We start from the raw sequence: 26045 nt of genomic DNA, 5'->3' as shown, positions 1-26045 counted from the left end.
ACTCGGATGGTGCCTGGTATAAGGAATTAAAAATACAAAGGAAGACGTAGAAAATTGTTGCTAATCTCATTCAAATGAAGGAGATTATGGAGTGATTTGATAAAGGTGTTTAAAATTATGAAGGGAATGGGGCAGAGTAGATAGAAACAGGCTGAGGAGTCTAGAATGAGGTGACATAGATGTAAGATTGAACGTGAAATTTAGGACAAAGTGCTGTAGAAACTGTCTCTATATAAGAGGGTTGTGAGGCTGTAGAATGCACTACTGGAGTTAGTGATTGAAGCAAAAACCATGTCAACATTTACGAATAGGTTAGATAGGTGGTTGAAGGAAAGGAGAATAAATGGATATGGGATTAGGATCACTGGACATTGAATTAGGACTGCTGCTCGTGCGGACGATAAATACCAACACTGGCTGGTTGGGTCTAATGGCCCGTTTCCATGTTGTAATTTCCATGTCATTTAAATCTGATCTAGGAGACAAACTTACCAAAGACCTTCTGTTTATAGGGATTTAGCTGTGCTATTCTGCAACAGATCGAATGCCCTATATAACCTGGAAATGTGGCAAGATGCTTACCAATCTGCACATTATGCTACTGCCATGGACCATACTTACATCAAGGTAAATATGTGTGCATATCTCTCTATCTTGTGGCGTTGATTGTGGTGAGTTGATGCATGCGCTGAGGTATGAGGCGTACAGGGAGCGTACACAAGGATGTTAATATAGGTCGATATATGCTGCCCAGTCGCATGGTTCTCTTTGTGTTTCCTAACAACAACAATAACTATATACCACCGTTAACATATAAAAACATCCCAAGACGTTTTGCAGAAGTGTAATCAGACAGAAACAGGTAAAAGCTCTGCCACATCGAATTTACTTCTACTATAATATTTAAATTGAGCCTACCTACTCAGTGGACTGGATTTGTCTTCTATTTATTGTGTCGCTGTAATCTCACATAAACCTCATTTTCCAACACAGGGCTACTACTGGGCTGGCAGTGCCTTACTGAAGATACACGATAATATAGGAGCATGTCAGTTTTTCTACGAAGGGCTAAATATCTTGGACGAAGACCGAATGAAATCTGCTAACCAGATTGCAGATTTCATAGTGGGAATCCTGACAGCTAACGGTGTGTTGAATCTTATGCAGTGTTCTCCAGAGCCTCTATTAATGGATCTTAAACTTTAACACACCTGGTTGCTAAATGGCACGCTTGGAATCAAAAATATAAGTTCAGAAATGAATTGAATATTATAGGGAAGATTTTTCACTTCGGGTCTCCTGGCACATATTGGGAAATTGCGCACCCCCCAGCCCAGGATTTTCCATTGATTAATTTTAGTTTCCTTGAATGTACTCCCACACACACCGAAACATAGAACCACCCCTCATATGGCTAGAAATCCTGGCTGTTGAATAAATATTTAATATGGAGAAAATTCTATCAATAAGAATCACATTTTAAGAAGCTATTTTAATAATGTTGAGCTTTCATTTGTTACCAAATCACTTCCTGTGTTGTAGATATACAGTTGAATATATAATTAGGCAACCTGAATTGGATGGTGGGGGGGCGGGGGCGAAGAGAGGAGCAGCTTTTGGCTTCAGAGGTAGAAAGGCTACTTCTGTGCCAAACCATAGAGAAGATTAATTGGCATAACAAACAAAGGAAAGAACGGGCAGTTTTTGACTCATCTTGGTTTTGTGTTCTGAACAAAGTTGGTGCAACTGCCCTAACCTCCCATTCCCTGCCACGTCCTTTAATATCTTGACTCTTCAGAGCCAACCTCGTTGGCTAAATGTCTTGATCGGCACTAAATGCAACTTAACTTACAGAATATCTTCCACGGCCGAGTTATTACATGGCAAGCAGAAACAGTTTTTAGTTCTAGGATAATCCATTCAGATTGTAGTATCACAGCCACCTTAATTGAAAGCTTAATACCTAATAAATAAGGTTTGGCAGCTACTGAATCCCAGCATTCTCTTAAAATGGGAAAACACATTGGAGGTGAGGGTGTCAAGCTGGAGCTATATAGTGTTCAGGTCAGGTGGTAACTTGGATGTGTGTAGTTCTGGTCACTGAGGCACAAACAAAATCTTTAGGCCCTGGAAACAGAGCAGTGACGGGCCATAAGATTAATCACCAGTGTCAGATGACCGAGTTAGGAGGAAAGGTTAGAAAACCGTTGATTCTTAAGCCTTGAGAGTAGATGAATGAGGGGGAACTTTCATTTAATATAGTTTGGTACAGCACAGAAGGAGGCCATTCAGCCCATCGTGCCTCTGCTGGCTCTTTGAAAGAGCTACCAATTAGTCCCACTCCCCTGCTCTTTCCCCATAGCCCTATAAATTTTTCCCCTTCAAGTATTTATCCAATTCCCTTTTGAAAGTTACTATTGAATCTGTTTCCACCACCCTTTCAGGCAGTGCATTCCAGATCATAAAAACTCACCGCGTAAAAAATGTTTCCTCATGTCACCTCTGGCTCTTCTGCCAATCAACTTAAATCTGTGTCCTCTGGTTACCGACCCTTCTGCCATTGGAAACAGTTTTCCCTTATTTACTCTCAAAACAGTTCATGATTTTGAACACCTATCAAATCTCCCCATAACCTTCTCTGCTCTAAGGAGAACAACCCCAGTTTCTCTAATCTCTCCACATAACTGAAGTCACTCATCTCTGGTACCATTCGAATAAATCTCTTCAACGCCCTCACTAAGGTCTTGACATCCTTCCTAAAGTGTGGTGCCCAGAATTGATGCAAGACTCCAGCTGAGGCCTAACCAGTGTTTCATAAAGGTTTAGCATAACTTCCTTGCTTTTGTACAATATGCCTCTATAAAGCCAAGGAACCCATATGCATTTTTAATGGCCTTCTCAACTTTTCATGCCGCCTTCAAACATTTGTGTACATATACCCCGAGGTGTCTCTGTTGCTGCACTTCCTTTAAAATTGTGCCATTTAGTTTATATTGCCTCTCCTCGTTCTTCCTACCAAAAATGTATCACCTCACACTTCTGTGCGTTAAATTTCATCTGCCATGTGTCTGTCCATTTCACCAGTTTGTCTATGTCCTTCTGAAGTTTGTTACTATGCTTCACATTGTTTACTACATTTCCGAGTTTCGTTTCATCTGCAGACTTCGAAATTATACCCTCTATACCCAAATCCTGGTCATTAATATAATATCAAAAAGAGCAGTGGTCCTAATACTGACCCCTGGGAAACACCATTAAATACTTCTCTCCAATCTGAAAAACAACTGTTCACCACTATTCTCTGCTTTTTGTCCCATAGCCAATTTTGTATCCATGCTGCCACTGTCCCTTTAATCCCACGGGCTTTAATTTTGCCATCAAGTCTATTATATAGTACTTTATCAGATGCCTTTTGAAAATCCTTATACACATTAACTGCACTAACCTCATCAACCCTCTCCTTTACTTAATCAAAGAACTCAATCAAGTTGGTCAAACGCAATTTTCCTTTAACAAATCCGTGCTGACTTTCATTTATTAGCCCATAATTTTCCAAGTGTCAATTAATATTGTCTCGGATGGGTCAAAATCCTGGAACTCCATTCCTAACAGCACTGTGGGGGAACCTTCACCACACGGACTGCAGCGGTTCAAGAAGGCGGCTCACCACCACCTTCTCGAGGGCAATTAGGGATGGGTAATAAATGCCGGCCTTGCCAGCGACGCCCACATCCCATGAACGAACAAAAAAAAACCACATGCACTCCAATCTCATCTTAGTCTGCCTCGCATTTTCCCCCGTCTGATCCCTCCTATTCCTGAACAATTCATCACTCTAGTGCAACTTGTCCCTCCCAGTCCTCTGTGCACCTTGTTTCTCCTCTGTAATTTTGCATCCTGGTTCCCATCCCCTTGCCAAATTAGTTTAAACCCTCCCCCACAGCACTAGTTAACTTCCCTGCGAGGACACTTTTGAGGTGTAACCCGACAATCTTGAACAGATCCTTCCTGCCCCAGAAATGGTCTCAATGCCCTAGGAATCTGAAGCCCTCCCACCGGCACCGTTTCTCCAGCCACGCATTAACCTATCGTATTCTACTATTTCTATACTCACTAGCGTGTAGCACTGAGAGTGATCCAGAGATTACTACCTTTTGAGGTCCTGCTTTTAAGCTTTCTCCCTAGCTCCTGAAACTCTGCCTGTAGGACCTCAACTCTTTTCCTTCCTATGTCATTGATTCCAACATAGACCGCGACTTCTGGCTGTTCCCCTTCCCCTCACAGAATATCCTGCACCCATTCTGTGATAGCATCTTTCACGTCCTCAGGACACCCAAAGCACTTCACAGCCAAATGAACTGCTTTGGAAATGTAGTCAGTACTGTTTTGTAGGCAAACGTGGAGCCAATTTATGCACAGCAGGTTCCACAAACAGCAAATAAGATAATGACTATACAGTCTGTCCTTGATGGTGTTGGTTGAGGGATGAATGTTGGTCATGATACTGGGAGAACTCCCTGTTTGAACTGTCCCATGGGATCTTTTATGTCCACCTGAGCTGGCATATGGGGTTTGGTTTAACGTCTCATCTGAAAGATGGTCCCTCCAACAGTGCAGCACTGAAGTGTCAGCCTAGATTATGTGCTCAAGTGTATGGAGTGGGGATCGAACCAACGACCCTCTGACTCATAGGTGGGAGTGCTACTACTGAGCCAAGGCTGACACCTGATACTAAGTGGAATAGAAAAAGCTAATCCTGAGCACATTTTTGGGTCAAACCATGACTGCAGGACATGGGAACAAACTGGTAAAAGGCAAATTTAGGACTGAAGTCGGGAAGCATCTCTTCACACAAAGAGTGATTAATACCTGGATGGGTCTTCTGAGTGGGGTAGTCGAGGTATAAAATCTGAAGTCATTTAAAAGTCAGTTAGGTACCTATGGAAGGATGAGCTACATGGCTTTCCCTCTTCCTCGCTGTTCTGCCAGCTCATAAAAATTCTGCCTGAGATCTTGATCAATCTGTAAGAACATAAGAAATAGGAGCAGGAGTAGGCTTTACGGCCCCTCGAGCCTGCTGCGCCATTCAATAAGATCATGGCTGATCTTCGACCTCAACTCCACTTTCCCGCCCAATCCTTGATTCCCCTAGAGTCCAAAAATCTATCCATCTCAGCCTTGAATATACTCAACGATTCAGCATCCACAGCCCTCTAAAGTAGAGAATTCCAAAGATTCACAACTCTCTGAGTGAAGAAATTCCTCCTCATCTCAGTCTTAAATGGCCAACGCCTTTTCCTGAGACTATGCTTCCTAGTTCTAGACTCTCCAGCCAGGGGAAACAACCTCTCAGCATCTACTCTGTCAAGCCCCCTCAGAATCTTATGTTTCAATGAGATCACCTCTCATTCTTCTAAACTCGCCCCTCATACCTATGTAATTGGCTTTATTTAAGTTTAAGACTCTAGTTTTGGAATTAAGTATGTCAGTCTCAAACTCAATATGAAATTCCATCATATTATGACCACTCTTCCCCAGAGGATCCTTTACTATGAGATTACTAATTAACACTGTGTCATTACACAATACAAGATCTAAAATAGCCTGTTCCCTGGTTGGTTCCATGACGTTTTGTTCTAGGAAACTGTCTCGAATGCATTCCATGAACTCGTCCTCCAGACTACCTTTGCCAATTTGATTTGTCCAGTCTATATGAAAATTAAAGTCCCCCACAATTATTGCATTACCTTTGTTACAAGCTCCAATTATTTCTTGAATAATACTCTGTCCTACGGTATAGCTACTGTTTGGTGGGAGTAGTTTATAAGCCCCCTGTGTTTTCTGCCCCTTGTTATTTCTTATCTCCATCTATACTGATTCTACTTCCTGATCTTCCGTGCCAAGATCCTTTCTCACTACTGTCCTTGTATCATCCTTTATTATCAGGGCTAACACCACGCGCCCCCTTTTCCATTCTGCCTGTCTTTTGGAAACGTCAAGTACCCTGGAATATTTAGTTCCCAACTTTGGTCACCTTGCAACCGCGTCTCTGTAATGGCTATTAGATCAAAACCATTTATCTCTATTTGTGCCATTAATTCATCTCGTTATGAATGCTTTGTGCATTCAGATAAAGAGTCTTTAATTTTAACTTTTTATCACTATTCCCTGCTTTGACCTTATTCGCTGATGCACTATTACCGTTAAACTCTGTCTCTTCCTGTCACACTCTGCTTATCTTTACCCAAATTGCTACACTGCTCTATTGCCTTGGCTTTTCTCCTTAGATTTCAAAATTTCCCCTCACCTGACCCCTCCCCCTCCCCCGCCCCCCCCCCTCATTTAGTTTAAAGCCCTATCTACCACCCTAGTTATTGGATTCGCCAGGACATTGGTCCCAGCCCGGTTTAAATGGAGCCCATTCCAACAGAACAGTTCCCTCTTTCCCCAGTACTGGTGCCAGTGCCCATGAATTGAAACCCCTGTCTCCCACACCACTCTTTAAGCCGTGCATTTAACTCCCTGACCTATTTGACCCTATGCCAATTTGCATGTGGCTCAGTTAGTAATCCAGAGGTTATTACCTTTTGAGGTTCTGCTTATTAATTCAGATCCTAGCTCCTCAAACTCCCTCAGCAGAACCTCATTCCTAGTTCTACCTATGTCGCTGGTTCCTAGGTGGACCACGACAACTGGATCCCCCACCCCCATGCTCCAAGTTCTTTTCCAGCCGCGAAAGATATCCTTAACCCTGGCACCGAGCAGGCAATACAGCGTTCGGGACTCCCTCTCGCAGCTGCAGAGAACAGTATCTATCCCCGTGACCATACTATCCTCTACAACTATCACATTCCTTTTTACTCTCCCCACTTGAATGGCCCCCTGTACTGTGGTGCCATGATCAGTTTGCCCAAACTCCCCGCAGTCCTTATTCTCATCCACACAGGTAGCAGGTACCTTGCACCTGTTGGACAAGGTCAAGGGCTGAGGCTCCTCCATCACTGCACTTAGGGAAAGCATGCTGAGCCAATTATAGGACTGATTTCCTGTCCCCCATGTGCTTGGCTACTGGTCAGATATAACACACCTAAAGGAGGTCTGCTGCTGCGGCAGGTATGAGAGGTCTACAGTAATGGACATGGCTGCTATGGTCAGGAACTTCTGTCCAAAAACAACAGCCTGAAGGTCTTGGGCACCGATCCTTGGCCTGTTTAGCTCCTGCATGTTTCAACTTTATGGTACAGTAATTAGTTAACGTGGCAGCATTGTATTATCACCAGTAAATAACAATGAAACCATTTATGTTTGCATGGCAACATATATTAATGACAAGCTTAGGATTTGTGATTTTTAGATCATTGTACTAACTGCTAACTGTATTTTCATAGGGATTGGCAACAGCTCTTTTGAGTTCCTAAAACTGAAAGATTACAGCTACCAGATTTGGCAACTAGCTCTTGAAAAAGCGGCAAAAAAAAACTTATGGCAGGTAAGCGCAGTCACTCAAAGTGATAGTGATTAAAATTGGAACTTAGCTGAACCAGATATTTGTATTAGCACACTTAATGTACATCATGAAAAGTAGAATCGTAGAATTTTACAGCTCAGAAGGAGGCCGTTCAGCCCATCACAGCTGTGCAGTTAAGAGCTATCCATTTAGTCCCATTCCCCTGCCTGTTAGGTAAGGTTTTCAATAATTCTCTTAAACATTGAAGTCAGGCGTCGTAGGTTTATTAAGCCTGCAATAGTACTTAAGCACCTGGAATACTGCATACAGTTTTGGTGTCCATACTTAAGAAAAGACATACTTGCTCTCGAGGCAGTACAAAGAAGGTTCACTCGGTTAATCCCGGGGATGAGGGGGTGGACATATGAGGAATGGTTGAGTAGATTGGGACTCTACTCATTGGAGTTCAGAAGAATGAGAGGCGATCTTATTGAAACATATAAGATTGTGAAGGGGCTTGATCGGGTGGATGCAGTAAGGATGTTCCCAAAGATGGGTGAAACTAGAACTAGGGGGCATAATCTTAGAATAAGGGGCTGCTCTTTCAAAACTAAGATGAGGAGAAACTTCTTCACTCAGAGGGTATTAGGTCTGTGGAATTTGCTGCCCCAGGAAGCTGTGGAAGCTACATCATTAAATAAATTTAAAACAGAAATAGACAGTTTCCTAGAAGTAAAGGGAATTAGGGGTTACGGGGAGCGGGCAGGAAATTGGACATGAATTTAGATTTGAGGTTAGGATCAGATCAGCCATGATCTTATTGAATGGCGGAGCAGGCTCGAAGGGCCGATTGGCCTACTCCTGCTCCTATTTCTTATGTTCTTATGTAAACACTTAAATGGTCATTCTTACAACCGCATCTGATGACTAATGGGTGGAAAATAGTGGGGAGTGCCTGCTGCACCTTTAGAAAATTGCCCCTGTTACATAGAGAACAAAAATGGCAATAGTAACACATGAAGGACCTTTAAATCACAAAAAAAATTCTCACTGTTGAATCGGTAACAGGGGGGCAGATTTAGCATTATCATTAAAGGGATGAAGAGGAAAGTTGGAAGCAATGTTTTAGAGGGTTTTTGGAACATGAGAGTAGATTTTCACCTTGCCATCTGGAGGTAAAACTGCTGTTGCAGATCGACCGCCCATTATAGAAACCACCCAATTTTCATAAAATCCGAGGCAAGCCAGATCCCAGGTTTGATCCCAGTTTGCCGAGCTCAGCCGCTTCAACGATAGACATGTTGCAATCGTTATCGGCCCCAAGACTGAGAAGGTGAATCTTTGTTGGAAACCACACCCCCTCCCCCCCCCCCCCCCCCACCGCCAATACGCAAAGACAAAGGAAAATCACTTCTTATGAAAGGTGTAAGAAATATTATCTCCATAGTAGTACTAAGCAATGCAGTAATTAATTTATACAGATCGCAGGGAGCTGATAAATGTACTGACTTTATTTTTAATACCCTTTCCTTCCCAGGCTCTTTACTTTGTCCTTTGCGAATGGAAATGTATCTCTGGAGATCACTACACTGTTGCCACAATCTCGCTTAAGGAACTATTTATGGTATGCATTTCAATGTGGAATTTATCACTGGGAATGTATTTTATTTATTAGTTGATCTCCTATGGCATTTCTCGTGGGGAGTGAGAGGATTTGTTTCTTTCATAGTAAAGTGGATCTAATGTGACATTAGTTATATTGGATGAGACATTGTGGTTTGTGGGAGCAAGTTATTTGATTTGTATGGATTTTGGAATTGTGTGGGAGTAAGTAAGTGGGCCGGGGAAGTGAAGAATTGAGCTGAGTGAGTATTTGGGCAAATTATAGTAATGAGAAGTTGGGTGTGTGGAGCGGGCTGCTAAAAATTTGGGCCGATGGCTGGAGAGAAAAAGATAATGGTGACCAGGTGTTTGAATAAAAACTCAGCTTAATGCACTTAGTTTATAGAACACAGCAAAAGCTACAGCCAGGTGTGTAATCTGTACAGTGTCATCTCCCTCACTCTCAGGCTCACTTTCCCACGCTCACTTACTCTCATGCACACACTGTGCTACACAGACTCTTTTTTTAAAAAAAATCTTTACCTGAATAAAGCTTTCGAAATTTGTCCTTTAGCTTTTCTTCAACTGAGCAGAAACTGCTAGATTCTAAAGAAAAGTATTCCATCTCTACAGTTAACTGGTGCTAATGCATCCTGGGAAATGAGGTGCACTGCATGTGCTTAGACTGCATGATTCAAATTCAGCTAACAGTCTTACAGCTCCGTGCAATAATCAAGTCCAAACGTAGGCTTTTGGGAAAGGCTGATGCCTACAAATAAAATCTTTAATGAAGGCACTAAAAGACACGAGACAATTCAATGGATAATTTAATCGTATTAAAGAATATGTAATTTTTTTGGGAATATTTTCATTTTTATTTAAAATTTGATTTTGGACATAGAAATTTCAGTTATTGAGGTAAAAATGGCAGATGAAAAATTTTCAGAATGCATTTAAGCAATATGTCAATTACAAGGCGACAAATTTATATAGGCAGTTTCCATTGGAGCAAGGATTTGTAGCCAGGAGGTTTGTACAGATAGAAGATTTTTAATAAGGTAAATTGTGAAAAGTCATTTTTTTGAATTGTTCATTTTGTTTAAACCATTCAGACTAAGGAGCTAGGAGACTCAAAACTGAGGCGCCACAACTGGCAGGAGAATGTAATTATAGCATGATAACGTTTACATAGGCAGTTTTTATTATAAATGTGGACATAGAAATTTACAGTGGGAAGAGTTGACCGAAGTGCACTTTTAATTCTGTGAGCAGCCGCTGAGAGTCTACGTGTGACGAGATGATGTGTGTGACAAGTCTTACTAATCCTTGGTTCACATTTGTCTCGCAACTTGTGATCTGAAGTCCATTGTATCTAAACCAATTTTGCTTTGCATCTGACTAAGACAAAGGTTCTAAGATAGGTTGGGTATTTTTATTTCAAATTTTCCCCTCCTCCCCCCAGTAAATTTACTTTGGGCTTTAAAGAAAGGCCTTGGCAAACAATGTTCCCTCTAATTTTTTTCGGCCGTGTACGGAATGAATTTGAGTTTGTGCACTGATTTATAAAGGTTGTGTGCGCCACCGTTAAAAAAAAAATCACAACTTTGAATGGAGCATCTTTTTAGAAAACATTATTCAGGGTATATAAAAACAGAACAAATGTACAAAATAATGGATAATTGTAACAGTTTAATGTTATATTGGCTGATAAATTTATATAATTTATGAAATGGGTTTCTTAAGTTTCACTAGGATTAAGCAGACCAGTCTCGTTATATTTTATTAAAAAGTACCTGATGGGGACAATTCCAATCAGCTTTTTGTTGAATCAGCTTAATGACTGATTCAAACAGAAATAAATCGTGTGCAATCAGAATTTTAAATTGAGTCAGAAGTATAAAACAGCTGTCAAATCAGTCAGTGTGAATTTGGGGATAGGGAACAGTTTAATTAAAGCTCACCCCCTCCCCCACCCCCTGCCATTGAATCCTCGGCAGGCTTTAAAAAATGATTGCATTACAGTTATACATCTTGCAGGTCTCATTAGTTTTGGCTGCCTCTATGTAAGGCAGGGAGCAGTTTGATCATGAAAAACCTGAACTGAGGGAGGTAACGGGCAAAGATTAAAAAGAGACAATCCTTGGGGCAACTGAGGGTTTTGGATAGCAGTTGTATAAAACAATTTAAATCAACTTAATTGTTTTGATTACAATGTACCAATGTGATTGGAAAGTATATTTTAGCACAATTGTAGAAGGATCTTTAGTAACAGTATTACACATGATCTGTGTCAGAATTACTTAATGTTAATATGAAATATGGAAATTGATAAACGATTATTACAATATGCCAGGTAATTTGGGTTCATTTGTAGTTTACTTCAGAAGCTAACGTCGAATAGGTTGGTGACAAAAACTGTTTATTGCACTAATCATAGACTCCCTCCAATGTTATTTGCTACAAATGCCTTAAATATATGTTTTTCTTTAGACTAAAGTAACAGTTCTCCACAATTCGCACTAGAGGTGAAAAGCTTTCATTTTAATCAAACTCATCTCCTCGCTGAATTTTTACTGAATCCTCGTGTGCTGAAGTTTGCTGATTGGAAACTCAAATCAGTTATATCATGAAGGGATATATAAACTTTACACTATTTGTCCAATTAATGAATATATATAAACCTTTATGGTATTTATCATATATGTGTGTGTATGTTATAAATATATACTTCTACACTTTTTGTCCAATTAGTATAGATTTTTATATATGTATAAACCTTTACACTTTAATTTTTATATATATATATGTGTACACACACACACACACACACACACACACACACACACACACACACACACACACTCTCTCTCTCAAACTATTTGTCCAATGAATATATCCATCCATTGGACAGTATACTATTTGTGGAGACCGGTCTCTGAGCAGCTGTCCCACTGACCCACACTAGCCGCCGACACCCACAGTACAACGCTCCCGTCCAACCTAACTTTAACTCCCGCCCTTGCTGCAAAGTGATTGGTAGCTGACGTCACCTCAGCAGCATCTCCACCAGAGAGCACTGGTTTGGTGCGCGGACGGAATGATTACATGCGCGGCACACAACAAACTGTTTGGAGGGAACAGTGTTGGCAAATAATCCTAACAGAACCTGCTGCTAAATTCGTTCAATCTATTATAAATCAGAAGTATTTTCACTTTTGTTCACAATGTATAAAAAATGTTTGGGAGGTTTATGTTCAAATGATTTTCTTCCCCCTCCCCTCTTTTTTTCAGTGTGTGCGTCCTGGGGTTAGACCATTCCATCTCAATAATTGGATAACAAAGCTGTTGCGTACCTTATTGTCTCATGAAGGAAATCTTAACAGTATTGGATCATTCCCACTTCATTCCATCCTCAAACTTGCTATAAAGGCCAGTAAGTAATTTTGCTTTCAAAAAATCTATTGCAATGCAGTTTTTCATTGCAGGTGTCAGCCTTGGCTCAGTGGTGGCACTCTTGCCTATGAGACAGAAGTTTGTGGGCCCAAGCCCCACTCCTAGAGACTTGCGCACATAATCTTGGCTGACACTCTAGTGCAGTACTGAGGGCGTGCTGCACTGTTGAGGTTGCCACCTTTCGGATGAGCCATTAAACCAAATTCCCTGTCTAACCTATCAGGTGAACGTAAAAGATCACATGGCACTATTCGAAGAAGAGCAAGGGGATTTTGGCCTGGCCAACATTTATCTCTTAACCAACACTGCCAAAAACTTATTATTTGATCATTTATCTCATTTGTATTTGTGGGGCCTTGCTGTGTGAAAATTAGCTACCATATTTCCCTACGTTACAACAGTGACTACACTTCAAAATACTTTATTGGCTGTGAAGCACTTTGGGACGTCCTGAGGTAGTGAAAGGGACAATGTAAATTTAAGTTATTTTTCTATTTTTGTTTAATCTATCCCTCAGAAAATATGTTGTTAACTCTCCACCTGAAGTTTGGTACTAAGGTCAATAAAAGTGAGATTAATTTGGGGAGCTACTCTGTCGCCACAAGCCTGATTGCACATTTGAGGCTCCTGAAAGAGTTTGCTGATTATGATGGGGTAAATGCTGTTAACTCTGAAATTACAGCATTGTCCTTCAAAAGATCAGTCATGTGATTAGCTAGAGGTCAACAGCAAATGGGAAGTCTGTCCGGGCAACCTGACTGCCCCTCATGCAACAGATGCAGTGAGCTTCCCTAAGGATTACTGCAGATTCGGGCTGTTTTAATTTTAAAAGCACATTTGACCTTAAGTTTTACATATATGTGTGTGTGAATGTGTGCGTGAATGTGTATGTATGTGTCTATATACACGTGCGTGCGTGAATGTATACATGTGTGTATATATGTATGCATGCGTGCACGTCCATGGGTATGTCCCTGTGTATGTACGGGCATGGGTGCATCTGTATGCATGCGTGGGTGTCTGCGTGTGTGTATGTATGTGTGTGTAGAGATATGTATGTATGTGTGTATAATTATATGATTTAGCCCAAGCTCCATTGCATGCACTGCCAACGAGAAAGAACGTACTTGCATTTAAAAAGTGCTTTTCATATCCTCAGGTCTTCATTGATATTCAAAGAAGTACTTTTGAAGTGTAGTTACAAGTTTGCTAATTTCTCTTCTGTTTGTGCCATTTGTTGGGTGTGATAGGTCAACTAATAAGGTTAGTCTTGGTAACAAACATTTTGTCCAAGGATGTAGTAATTCGACAGTACTGCAAACAGGTAGTAGAGAGATGACATTGAGTATCCTGTTAATGTGTTTACTAATCTACTCTACATTTTAGATGACAGGAAACTTCTTAAGTGGATTTTTGCACAAAGACAACATCTACGGGACGCAATTAATGAACAGGATGAAGATGGCCGTTCCCTTTTAAATGTGGTGGCTTCCTGCCGCACAATGGTGGATGGATATGATTGGAGCTGTAAGTAACAGCTGGTAATGTAGTATGCAAACATTCCACTCTTCCAAATCTTTCAATTATTTTTGCTAATTGAAAAAATAGGTCTGACAGCTGTGCTAAGGTGTATATGGTGAGTGCTGCACTTAAAATTAATGTGTTAGCTGTGCTAAGGTGTACATGGTGAGTGCTGCATTTAAAATCGATGCGATAGCTGTGCTGAGGTGTACATGGTGAGTGCTGCATTTAAAATCGATGCGATAGCTGTGCTGAGGTGAATATGGTGAGTGCTGCATTTAAAAATTGCTGATATCCCCAACTGGGCCAAGGATGCTGATTTGTGCTAACTGTAGCTCAGAGGCTGGTGAGTGACTCACCTCCTGACTCTCCAAAGCAGTGAAATTGAGCCGCTCTTTTTCACTGGTATCTCCAGGAGATGTAGCCAAGGAGATTAAATTTAACATCCCTAATGATTTTTTCCTTCTGCGCATTAACAAAAAAATGTGGATTACTTTTAAATTGTAAGAGGTGAGGTGAGAGTGATTGCCCTTGACATCAAGACAGCATTTGACCGAGTGTGGCATCAATGAGCCCTAGTAAAATTGAAGTCAGTGGGAATCAGGGAGAAAACTCTCCAGTGGCTGGAGTCATACCTAGCACAAAGGAAGATGGTAGTGGTTGTTGGAGGCCAATCATCTTGGCCCCACAACATCGCTGCATGAGTTCCTCAGGGCACTGTCCTAGGCCCAACCATCTTCAGCTGTTTCATCAATGACCTTCCCTCCAACATAAGGTCAGAAATGGGGATGTTTGCTGATTGCACAGTGTTCGGTTCCATTCGCAACCCCTCAGATAATGAAGCAGTCCGTGCCCACATGCAGCAAGACCTGGACAATATCCAGGCTTGGGACGATAAGTGGCAAGTAGCATTCACGCCAGACAAGTGCCAAGCAATGACCATTTCCAACAAGAGAGAATCTAACCACCTCCCCTTGACATTCAACGGCATTACCATCACCGAATCCCCCACCATCAACATCCTGGGGGTCACCCTTGACCAGAAAGTTAACTGGACCAGCCATGTAAATACTGTGGCTACAAGAGCACGTCAGAGGCTGGGTATTCTGCGGCGAGTGACTCACCTCCTGACTCTCCAAAGCCTTTCCACCATTTACAAGGCACAAGTCAGGAGTGTGATGGAATACTGTCCACTTGCCTGGATGAGTGCAGCTCCAACAACACTCGAAGTTCGGCACCATCTAGGACGAAGCAGCCCGCTCGGTTGGCACCCCATTCACCACCCTAAACATTCACTCCCTTCACCACCGGTGCACTGTGGCTGCAGTGTGCACCATCCACAGGATGCACTGCAGCAAGTCGCCAAGGCTTCTTCAATAGCACCTCCCAAACCCGCAACCTCTACCACCTAGAGGGAAGGGCAGCAGGCACATGGGAACAACACCACCTGCACGTTCCTTCGTCGTCGCTGGGTCAAAATCTTGGAACTCCCTACCTAACAGCACTGGGAAAACCTTCGCTACACGGACTGCAGCGGTTCATGAAAGCGGCTCACCACCATCTTCTTGAGGGCGATTAGAGATGGGCAATAAATGCTGGCCTTGCCAGCGACGCCCACATCCCATGAATGAATAAAAAAAAATCCTGGTGCGGTTGATGTGTATATGGACTTTCAAAAGGCATTTGATAAAGTACCACACAATAGACTTGTTAGCAAAATTAAAATCCATGGGATTAAAGGGACAGAGGCAGTGTGGATACAAAATTGGCTAAGGGACAGGAAGCAGAGAGTAGTGGTGAACAGTTGTTTTTCAGACTGGAGGGAAGCATACAGTGGTGTACCCTAGGGTTCGGTATTAGGACCACTGCTCTTTTTAATAAATAGTAATGAATTGGGTATACAATTGGGTATAATTTCAAAGCTTACAGATGACACAAAACTCAGAAATGTAGTAAACAACGTGGAGGATAGTAACAGACTTCAGGAGGACGTGGACAGACTGGTGAAATGGACAGACACATGCCAGATGAAATTTAACGCAAAGAAGTGTGAAGTGATACATTTTGGTCGGAAGAATAAGGAGAGACAATATAAACGAAATGGTACAATTTTAAAGGAGGTGCAGGAACAGAGAGACCTGGGGTTATATGTAAACAAACCCTTGAAGGTGGCAGGACAAGTTGAGAAGGCTTTTTAAAAAGCCTATGGGATCCTGTGCTTTTTTAATAGAGGCATAGAGTACAAAAGCAAGGAAGTTATGCTGAATCTTTATTAAACACTGGTTAGGCCTCAGCTGGAGTATTATGTTCAATTCTGGGCACCGCACTTTGGGAAGGATGTCAAGGACTTAGAGAGGTTGCAGAAGAGATTTACTTGAATGATGCCAGAGATGAGGGACTTCAGTTATGTGGTGAGACTGGAGAAGCTGGGGTTGTTCTCCTTAGAACAGAGAAGGTTAAGGGAAGAATTGATAGAGGTGTTCACAATCATGAACAGTTTTAATAGAGTAAATAAGGAGATTCTGTTTCCAGTGGCAGAAGGTCGGTAACCAGGGGATACAGATTTAATGTGATCAGCAAAAGAGCCAGAGGCGACATGAGGAAATATTATTTTACGCAGCGAGTTGTAATGATCTGGAATGCACTGCCTGAAAGGATGGTGGAAGCAGATTCAAGATTAACTTTCAAAAGGGAATTGGATAAATACATGCAAGGGAGAAAGTTAGAGAGTTATGGGGAAAGAACAGGGGAATGGAACTAATTGGATAGCTCTTTCAAAGAGCCAGCACAGGCACGATGGGCCGAATGGCCACCTCCTGTGCTGTACCTACTATGATGATGAAAAATATGAAGATGAATGGGGGACAGAAGAAAACAACTGAGAAAAATCTGAGTGATAGACCACGTGCATATGGGTAGCGGGAGAGTTCAAATATCCAAAAATGTTAATGTAGCACAGTATCTGGGTCAGTGACTGAGAGTAAGACCAGTTCTGTTTTTTTTCCTTTTAAGTTTTCTGTCCTCCACTGAAGCTAATAACTCTTGTTGGGGTACAGTTTCACAGGCGCCATCTGTGCTATTTTCAGGGGTACGATTTCACATGCGCCATCTGTGCTCGTTATAGGGGTATGATTTCACAGGCGCCGTCTGTGCTAGTTAGAGAGTTATACAGCACGGATAGAGGCCCTTCGGCCCATCGTGTCCGCGCCGGCCATCAAGCCCTGTCTACTCTAATCCCATATTCCAGCATTTGGTCCGTAACCTTGTATGCTATGGCATTTCAAGTGCTCATCCAAATGCTTCTTGAATGTTGTGAGGGTTCCTGCCTCCACAACCCTTTCAGGCAGTGAGTTCCAGACTCCAACCACCCTCTAGGTGAAAAAGTTCTTTCTCAAATCCCCTCTAAACCTCCCGCCTTTTACCTTGAATCTATGTCCCCTTGTTATAGAACCCTCAACGAAGGGAAAAAGCTCCTTAGTATCCATCCTATCTGTGCCCCTCATAATTTTGTACACCTCAATCATGTCCCCCCTCAGCCTCCTCTGCTCCAAGGAAAACAAACCCAATCTTCCCAGTCTCTCTTCATAGCTGAAGCGCTCCAGCCCTGGTAACATCCTGGTGAATCTCCTCTGCACCCTCTCCAAAGCGATCACATCCTTCCTGTAGTGTGGCGACCAGAACTGCACACAGTACTCCAGCTGTGGCCTAACCAGTGTTTTATACAGCTCCATCATAACCTCCTTGCTCTTATATTCTATGCCTCGGCTAATAAAGGCAAGTTTCCCATATGCCTTCTTTACCACCTTATCTACCTGTTCCGCCGCCTTCAGGGATCTGTGAACTTGCACACCAAGATCCCTCTGACCCTCTGTCTTGCCTAGGGTCCTCCCATTCATTGTGTATTCCCTTGCCTTGTTAGTCCCTCCAAAGTGCATCACCTCGCACTTTTCCGGGTTAAATTCCACTTGCCACTGTTCCGCCCATCTGACCAACCCATCTATATCGTCCTGCAGACTGAGGCTATCCTCCTCGCTATTTACCACCCTACCAATTTTTGTATCATCAGCGAACTTACTGATCATACCTTTTACATTCATATCCAAGTCGTTAATGTAGACCACAAACAGCAAGGGACCCAGCACCGATCCCTGTGGTACCCCACTGGCCACAGGCTGCCAGTCACAAAAACAACCTTCGACCATCACCCTCTGCCTTCTGCCACTAAGCCAGTTTTGTATCCAAAGTGCCAAGGCACCCTGGATTCCATGGGCTCGTACCTTCTTGACCAGTCTCCTGTGGGGGACTTTATCGAAGGCCTTACTGAAATCCATGTATACCACATCCACTGCGTTACCCTCATCCACACGCCTAGTCACCCCCTCAAAAAATTCAATCAAATTAGTCAGACATGATCTTCCCTTGACAAAGCCATGTTGACTATCCCTGATTAATCCTTGCTTCTCCAAGTGGAGACTAATTTTGTCCTTCAGAATTTTTTCCAATAATTTTCCTACCACTGATGTTAGGCTCACTGGCCTGTAGTTCCCCGGTTTTTCCCTACTCCCCTTCTTGAATAATGGTACTACATTAGCGGTTCTCCAGTCCTCTGGCACATCCCCTGTGGCCAGAGAGGTTCTGAATATATGTGTTAGAGCCCCCGCAATCTCCTCCTTTGCCTCACACAGTAGCCTGGGATACATTTCGTCCGGGCCTGGGGATTTATCCATTTTTAGGCCTGCTAAAACCGCCAATACCTCCTCCCGCTCGATGTTAATATGTTCTAGATTTCACAGGCGCCGTCTGTGCTAGTTATAGGGGTACGATTTCACAGGCGCCATCTGTGCTAGTTATAGGGGTACGATTTCACAGGCGCTTTCTGTGCTAGTTATAGGGGCACGATTTCACAGGCGCTTTCTGTGCTAGTTATATGGGTATGATTTCACAGGCGGCAGCTTTAGAGGGCATTACGAGTCAGTCGCACGTTTTGGACCTGGAGTGGTGTGTCGATCAAACTGGGTGGGAGGCTCTCTTCCCTGACCAGTTTGGTTTTTACGACAATCTGACAAGGCCCCATTTGTTGTCCGTCCCTAGTTGCCCCGAGTACACTTTCAAGGCACTCTACATTACCAAATAGATAAAACTCCATGAGTGATGCCCAGTGGCAGGAAGTGGGCACTGCATCAACTTCATTTACAGCTTATAACAAAAAACTAGATTCTCCTCCCTCCCTCACTGAAATCAATCACTACAAATAACGGATCCTGTATACTAGGTACAAATGTGACTTTGCCAAGTTATATTCCAAAAGAATCTACCCGAGTAAAACTACAGCCCAACAATGAAGCTAGTTTTAAAATCCCGTTGCCTTCACAACCAGTCTAGAAAGACCCGCGCTCCCATCCTCCCCTCATGAATCAGTGTAGAAAGATCCTATGAAAATATATTAGTTGAGAGGAATGGTAGCTGAGCGGTTTTACTTTTTCTAGTGCTAGCCCACAAATGACCATGTTTATTGAGTCGAGTTTCCCAACTTGCCATGGTGGTATTTGGACTCTGGGTTGCCAGTCATAGCCGCTCAGCTACCATTCCTATCAAATATATTTTTAGAGGCTGTTTGGGTGGGTGTGAGTGAATGCAAACAAATAATATCATAGAGGGCGGTCAGATGGCATCATATGCAATAAGAATCATAGAATCTTACAGCAGAGAAGAAGGCCATTCAGCCCATCGTGCCTGTGCCGGCTCTTTGAAAGCTATCCAATTAGTCCCGCTCCCCTGCTCTTTCCACACAGCCCTGCAATTTTCTTCCCTGCAAGTATTTATCCAATTCCCTTATGAAAGTTACTATTGAATCTGCTTCCACCACCCTTTCAGGCAGTGCAATCCAGATCATAATAACTCGCTGCGTAAAAACAATTCTCCTCATCTCACCTCTGGCTGTTGTGCCAATTACCTTAAATCTATGTCCGCTGGTTACTGACCCTTCTGCCATTGGAAACAGTTTCTCCCTATTTACTCTATTAAAATCCTTCATGATTTTGAATGCTTCTATTAAATCTCCCCTTAACCTTCTCTGCTCCAAGGAAAATAAGCCCCAGCTTCTCTAGTCTCTCCACATAAGTGAAGTATGATTTGAATGAAAGTCAGGTGGTTTATTATCATCTGATGGAAAAGTTGAGCTTATTTTCATTTAAATTTGCCTCATCCAATATTTGTGCATGCACGTGAATGTTATTTATAACACCTTCCCCAAAGAATGACATCTGTGCCTCACAGGAGTTTAATCCGCAGTCTGATGGGGCAAAAATACACCATTCCGTCCTATTTTATGAATAAATTAATTGGTATTTATCAGAATCTTATGACTTTTAACATAATTAAAACAGAAAATATCTTTTTAAAGGGCTCTATGGCTGGAAACTGTGAATTAGAGTGTCCTTTGATCTCTGGGACCTGGGTTCAAATCCAACCCACACTGATGGGATAAAATCTCCTGCTGGCTGTTAGTCCTACGTAAAGTGAGTTTGGGCATCACGAAACTGCACCTAATTCGGTATTTGTTGGCAGTGTCAGTCAGAGAGGCCGCAGGATGGGTAGTGTGGAAAATGGAAAAAAATGCCTCACTGGTGCAGTAGGGGGTGCTCTTCTGAGGTTGGTGCAGAAGTACATTGTTGGGGCAAAGTAGAGGCAGCTTTTACTAGCATCTGGCTATGCTATATTTCACCTCGGTGAATCTGCTGCCATGGGGTGCCTGAAATAAAAGAGTTCTATTCCCCAGCCCCTTGATCCGCATCAAAAATTAAAAGTATTCAGTGGAATTCATTTTGGCAGCTGCAAAGACGTTTCAGTAATCATTGAAGGGTTAAATGGTTTGGGGTTGACAATGGTACATCCCTTTCTTTTGTCAGATGCAGTTGATGAGTTTACTCATTTTCCAGAATCCAACGGCAATATTTAGGAAACGTTCACTTTTTCCAATCCGTTTCTTCTTTCATTGTAGGTCAGACTGAAGATGTGCGTTTCCTTCTGCAGTTAGGAGCCGATCCTAGTGTTCCTGATGCATGGTGCAAGCTTCCGGCTGACTATCTGAAGAAAAATAAGAACTTTAAAGCAGTCGATTTTATCAATAAACGTTGCATAGCAATAGCGACGGACCTGGCACTCAAAGGTACCAACCTGCTGAATAACTGACATCCTCTTTCATATAAAATTAGTTGAAAGTGCAGCAGTTACAAATTATTTTTTAAATTTGATAATTTATATAGAAGCAGCAAACCAGATGGAGGAGAGCAAGACTGTTCGTGCAGCTGTCACGTTTGAAGAGGCTGCGGCGCAGCTTGTACAGTTTTGCAACACGGAAAGAGAGGAGCCTTGTAAGGACTTGTTGGCCCAACCTCAAGTCCAGGTGTTTCTACAGCAGCTGTCCACCCAGACAGGTAGGCCGCCCGTTACAAATGTAAACCGAGTGGCAGGTGATGTCGAAGAGCAAATAAAATGGAACCTGATTTACAATTTTTCCTTTTTACAATATCCAGACTTTGTGAGTGTTGGGAAACCAGAACCCATAGCAGCTAAGACAGCAGATCAAATTCTCTCTGTCTCTGCCCTGTTCACACTGGGCACAAAAACTTAATTCAGCCCTCATTGTAAAGTCATTCATTCTGCAGCCGCTCCACAGGGGAGTATATAATTACAGTGTGACAAAGTTTACCTAGAGCATTCCTATTATAAATACGGCTATAGGAATTTATAATGGAAAAGGCTGATGTAAGGTTTTTAATACATTATATATAGTGTTTTTTATTTTAATTTTCTATCCCTTTTTTCTGCCAATTTTCTCTCCTCAACCCCATCTCCCCTGAAGTTGGACTCTGTGCTGGTGTAGGTTTCCATACATACTAGGTCCTCCAAAACTTCACTCAACTAACCATTCTCCATATGTGGGTCTTGTCAGTGAGTGTTAGCAGGCTATTCGAGGTCCACAATAACAATCATTGGATAGGATTGAAAGTGGGAAGTCAAGTTAAATTTGATAGATTTTACTTTTCCCCTCCCTAACCCAGGGGTAGTAAGGCCATGATAGTGTGTCTATCGTTGCCCCAGCTGAGATCAGCTAACTCCATATAGATCAGGATTGAAACCCGGCATCTTCCCAGCCTGTATTGGCCTGTGACGTGGTGCTTGAACTAGCTGAGTCATCAGTGAAGCATTTCACCTTTTCTTTAAAGCAACAGCTTACCGGGAATACTAAATGTCGCATCAATTATTTGTAGTGCAATTAAGAATAGTGAGAAGGCACAGGACTATAACCAAATTAAAAATAAACTATGTGTTAAATAAATTAGGAAAAGGAAGCATCTAAACTATGTGTATAGGGAGATATGGAACATGCAGTCAACTAATTTCATGTGCGCAAGTTAAAATTGGTGGATTCGTGCATGGAAACCTTCTGTTTAGTACAGATCTGCTCCTCCATGGAACAACAGTGTGGATGAGGTTTTACTTTGGGGAGGAGGGGTTAAAGCGTGGTGCGCTAAATGAAGGTCGACTGTGTTCACTGTATAAGGATGTCTACCGAGCTAAAAGTTCACCAGAGAGAAATAAGTTTTAATGTACTTTGAACTTAGTTATTTTCAGATGGCTGCAGTTGGCTTCTTGTCTCCAGTTGAATAGCCTTCTATGTTTGTTTTGCAGAGATTAACCCAACCACTTTAAGTGATATTGGGCATAAGTTCGCAAGCAACTTGATCAAGCAGCTTCTTCACAGACGTAAATGGCATGAAGCTTTGCTCTTACTGACTGGGGCAGGTAACGGAAAGCAAAGCAAACAGGCTGGTCGCGTTCTGAGATGCGACCTCTCGGGACTGGATCTTTGCACCATCATGGTTGACCTCGACCAGCATGAGAGCAGAGAAAGGCTTTTGCAAAATTTAATAGATTGTGGAGGTAAGCTGGCTGTCACCATGATATTCACTGCCTTTCTTAAAACCAATATCAATTTTAAAGCTGCATCACTCCCTCCTTTACATTGTAACAGTGACTACATTTCAAAAGCACTCCATTGGCTGTAAAGTGCACTGGGACGTCCTGGGGTCATGAAAGGCGCTATATAAATGCAAGTCTTTTTCCTTTTTTTTTCCTTTCCCATTTTTCCAGAGCAGTTACTGATCCAGTCTTCTTTGGTTTTTTTTTTAACAGCCTCTCCATGTGGGGCTGATTCTAAAGAACGTCCAATACAGCTGTCTTTGAAAAAAGAGGACTTCAAGCTTGTGCATCTCTTGCTAAACAACGGGGCGAATCCACGTGATCTTACTCTGACTCCAGGCGACACACCTCTTCACGCTGCAGTCTGTATTGTTCTGGACAAAAAAGGTCTAACTGTGAATGTTAACTTGTAGCTCATTCTAAACCTGCTTCAATAGAATTCTTAAACCAACCTTTTACCTCTGTTGAAGTCTTCTGTTCAAATACAGAATTGTGATTGCAGGAATTTAAAACCGCTTGCTACCTCAATAACACAGGTGTTTCCAAAATTTCAGAAATGCCCCCTTGTCATCTGACTGAAAATTCCACAGTTAAATATTTGTATTTTTTAAACACTTCCAGTGACAATTCCTTCTTTCACTTTTGATTTTGAACTGCAAACCTGAATGGAATAGTATCTTCTCTCTTTTTAAATACTTGAGGCCCTGAAATTCTGCTTGCACTGTAACTCCAGTGGGGATCAGGCTGGATCTCTGCCATTTTCCTTGGAGTTCTGCTGGTCTCCTGCCTGTGTTACCAAGGCTTTAGTTCCAGTGGGGAAATTTCCTAATTTAAACAGGCATAAAAATAATCAAACTTATTTTATATCACAAAATGTTGCCATATTCATGAAATTTAATCTAAACTACTGTTCATGTAATTATGTATTTCTAATTTTGTTTTTGAGGGGTTTTATTCTGTAGTTTACACAGCCCCAGAGGCAAACTGAATCCTTAGTTTTATATCTAGAAGCATTGAATATAAAATTAAGGAGATAACTTTGCACTTCTACAAGACTTTGCCTTATTTACTGGGTCATTGGATTCCTTCCTCGACCAGGGGGTGCTGCGTAAATTGTTAATATTTTATTTTAAATATCAGTCTGCGTAGTTGACCCCTCCCCCCCAAAAAAAAATTAGTAGCATCACCCTTTAAGGGGGAGGTGGGATAGATGGGAGGGCCTTTGACTTGAGGCCAGACTCACCTGACCCACATTACTACCGGCCTACATGAATTAGGACCTTAGTTAAGCTGCTGTTGGAGTACTGTTTATAGTTCTGGGCACTCCATTATAGGCAGGATATAAAACCAATGGAAAGTTGCAGCTTAGGTTCACTAGGATGTTACTAGGGTTGAGGGGGTCATAGTCATGAAGAGTGACTTGAGAAGTCAGTCTTTTTTAAGATTACAATAGAGTAAATAGCGCTTGTTTCCATTGGTTGGTGGGATGATAATGACAGGACACATTCAATTTAGATCACACGAAGTATTGACTGGAAAGTTACAGCAAATGCCTTTACACAGACGATGGTTAGAATCATGGAATGGTTTCAGCACAGAAGGAGGCCATTCGGCCCATCGAGCCTGTGCTGGCTCTTTGTAATCCAGTTAGTCCCATTCCCCCACTCTTTTCCCCATAGCCCTGCAAATTTTTTCCTCTTCAAGTATTTATCCAATTCCTTTTTGAAAGCCACAATTGAACCTGCATCCACCACCCTTTCAGACAACGCATTCCAGATCGTAACTACTCCCCATGTTTAAAAAAAAAAGTTTCTCCTCATGTCGCCTTTGGTTCTTTTGCCAATCACCTTAAATCTCTGTCCTTTGGTTCTCGACCCTTCCCCAATAAGGACAGTTTCTTTTTATTTACTTTATCTAAACCCTTCAAGATTTTGAACATCTCTATCAAATCTCCTCTTAACCTTCACTGCTCTAAGCAGAACAACTCCAGCCTCTCCAGTCTATCCACGTAACCAAAGTCCCTCATCCCTGGAACCATTCTAGTAAATCTCTTCTGCACCCTCTCTAGGGCCTTCACATCCTTCCTAAAGTACAGTGCCCAGAATTGGACACAATACTCCAGCTGTGGCCGAACCAGTGTTTTATAAAAGTTCAACATAACTTCCTTGCTTTTGTACTGTATGCCTCTATTTATAAAGCCCAGGATCCCATATGCTTTTTTTAACCGCTTTCTCAACCTGTCCTGCCACCGTCAAAGATTTGTGCACATATAACCCCAGGTCTCTCTGTTCCTGCACCCCCTTAGAATTCTACCGTTTAGTTTATTTTGCCTCTCCTCGTTCTTCCTGCCAAAATGTATCACTTCATACTCCTCTGCGTTAAATTTTCTGATGTGTGTCCGCCCTTTCCACCAGCCTGTCTATGTCCTCATGATGTCTATCACTATCCTCCTCACTGTTTACTACACTTCCAAGTTTTGTGTCATCTGCAACTTTTGAAATTGTGCCCTGTACACCCAAGCCCAAATCAATAATATATATCAAGAAAAGCAGTGGCCCTAGTACTGACCCCTGGGGAAACGCCATTGTGCACCTCCCTCCAGTCCAAAAAACAACCGTTCTCCACTACTCTCTGTTTCCTGTCACTTTGCCAATTTCGTATCCATGATGCCACTGCCCCTTTTATTCCATGGGCTTCAACTTTGCTGACAAGCCTATTATGTGGCACTTTATCAACCGCATTTTGGAAGCTCACATACACATCAACCGCATTGCCCTCATCAACCTGCTCTGTTACCTCGTCAAAAAACTCAATCAAGTTAGTTAAACATGATTTGCCTTTAACACATCCGTGCTGGCTTTCCTTTATTAATCCACACTTGTCCAAATTACTATTAAGCCGGGACAAGATTATCGTTTCTAAAAGCTTCCCCACTACCTTGGTTAAACTGACTGGCCTGTAGTTGCCGGCTTTATCCTTGCACCCTTCTTTGAACAAGGGTGTAACATTTGCAATTCTCCAGTCCTCTGGCACCACC

At 42.2% G+C, this 26045-nt stretch overlaps 1 protein-coding gene across 5 annotated transcripts in view; it reads left to right on the top strand.

Annotated features, from left to right (window-relative positions):
- LOC137318413 (TPR and ankyrin repeat-containing protein 1-like) overlaps nucleotides 1–26045 on the top strand; it is a 99925-nt gene that overhangs the window by 24543 nt on the left and 49337 nt on the right. For all 5 annotated transcript variants that reach the window (XM_067981322.1, XM_067981321.1, XM_067981320.1 and 2 more), the window contains 10 exons: nucleotides 513–627; nucleotides 994–1147; nucleotides 7389–7489; nucleotides 8985–9071; nucleotides 12341–12482; nucleotides 13889–14029; nucleotides 21024–21191; nucleotides 21289–21459; nucleotides 22718–22969; nucleotides 23222–23395. In XM_067981322.1, the coding sequence (XP_067837423.1) occupies nucleotides 513–627; nucleotides 994–1147; nucleotides 7389–7489; nucleotides 8985–9071; nucleotides 12341–12482; nucleotides 13889–14029; nucleotides 21024–21191; nucleotides 21289–21459; nucleotides 22718–22969; nucleotides 23222–23395 (1505 nt within the window). The remainder of the gene's footprint in view (nucleotides 1–512; nucleotides 628–993; nucleotides 1148–7388; nucleotides 7490–8984; nucleotides 9072–12340; nucleotides 12483–13888; nucleotides 14030–21023; nucleotides 21192–21288; nucleotides 21460–22717; nucleotides 22970–23221; nucleotides 23396–26045) is intronic.

Source organism: Heptranchias perlo, chromosome 3 (genome assembly GCF_035084215.1).
Source record: "Heptranchias perlo isolate sHepPer1 chromosome 3, sHepPer1.hap1, whole genome shotgun sequence".
NCBI classification, from domain to species: Eukaryota; Metazoa; Chordata; class Chondrichthyes; order Hexanchiformes; family Hexanchidae; genus Heptranchias; species Heptranchias perlo.
The sequence above is the reverse complement of the archived record's forward strand: the minus strand, read 5'-3'. Positions and strand labels throughout refer to the sequence as shown.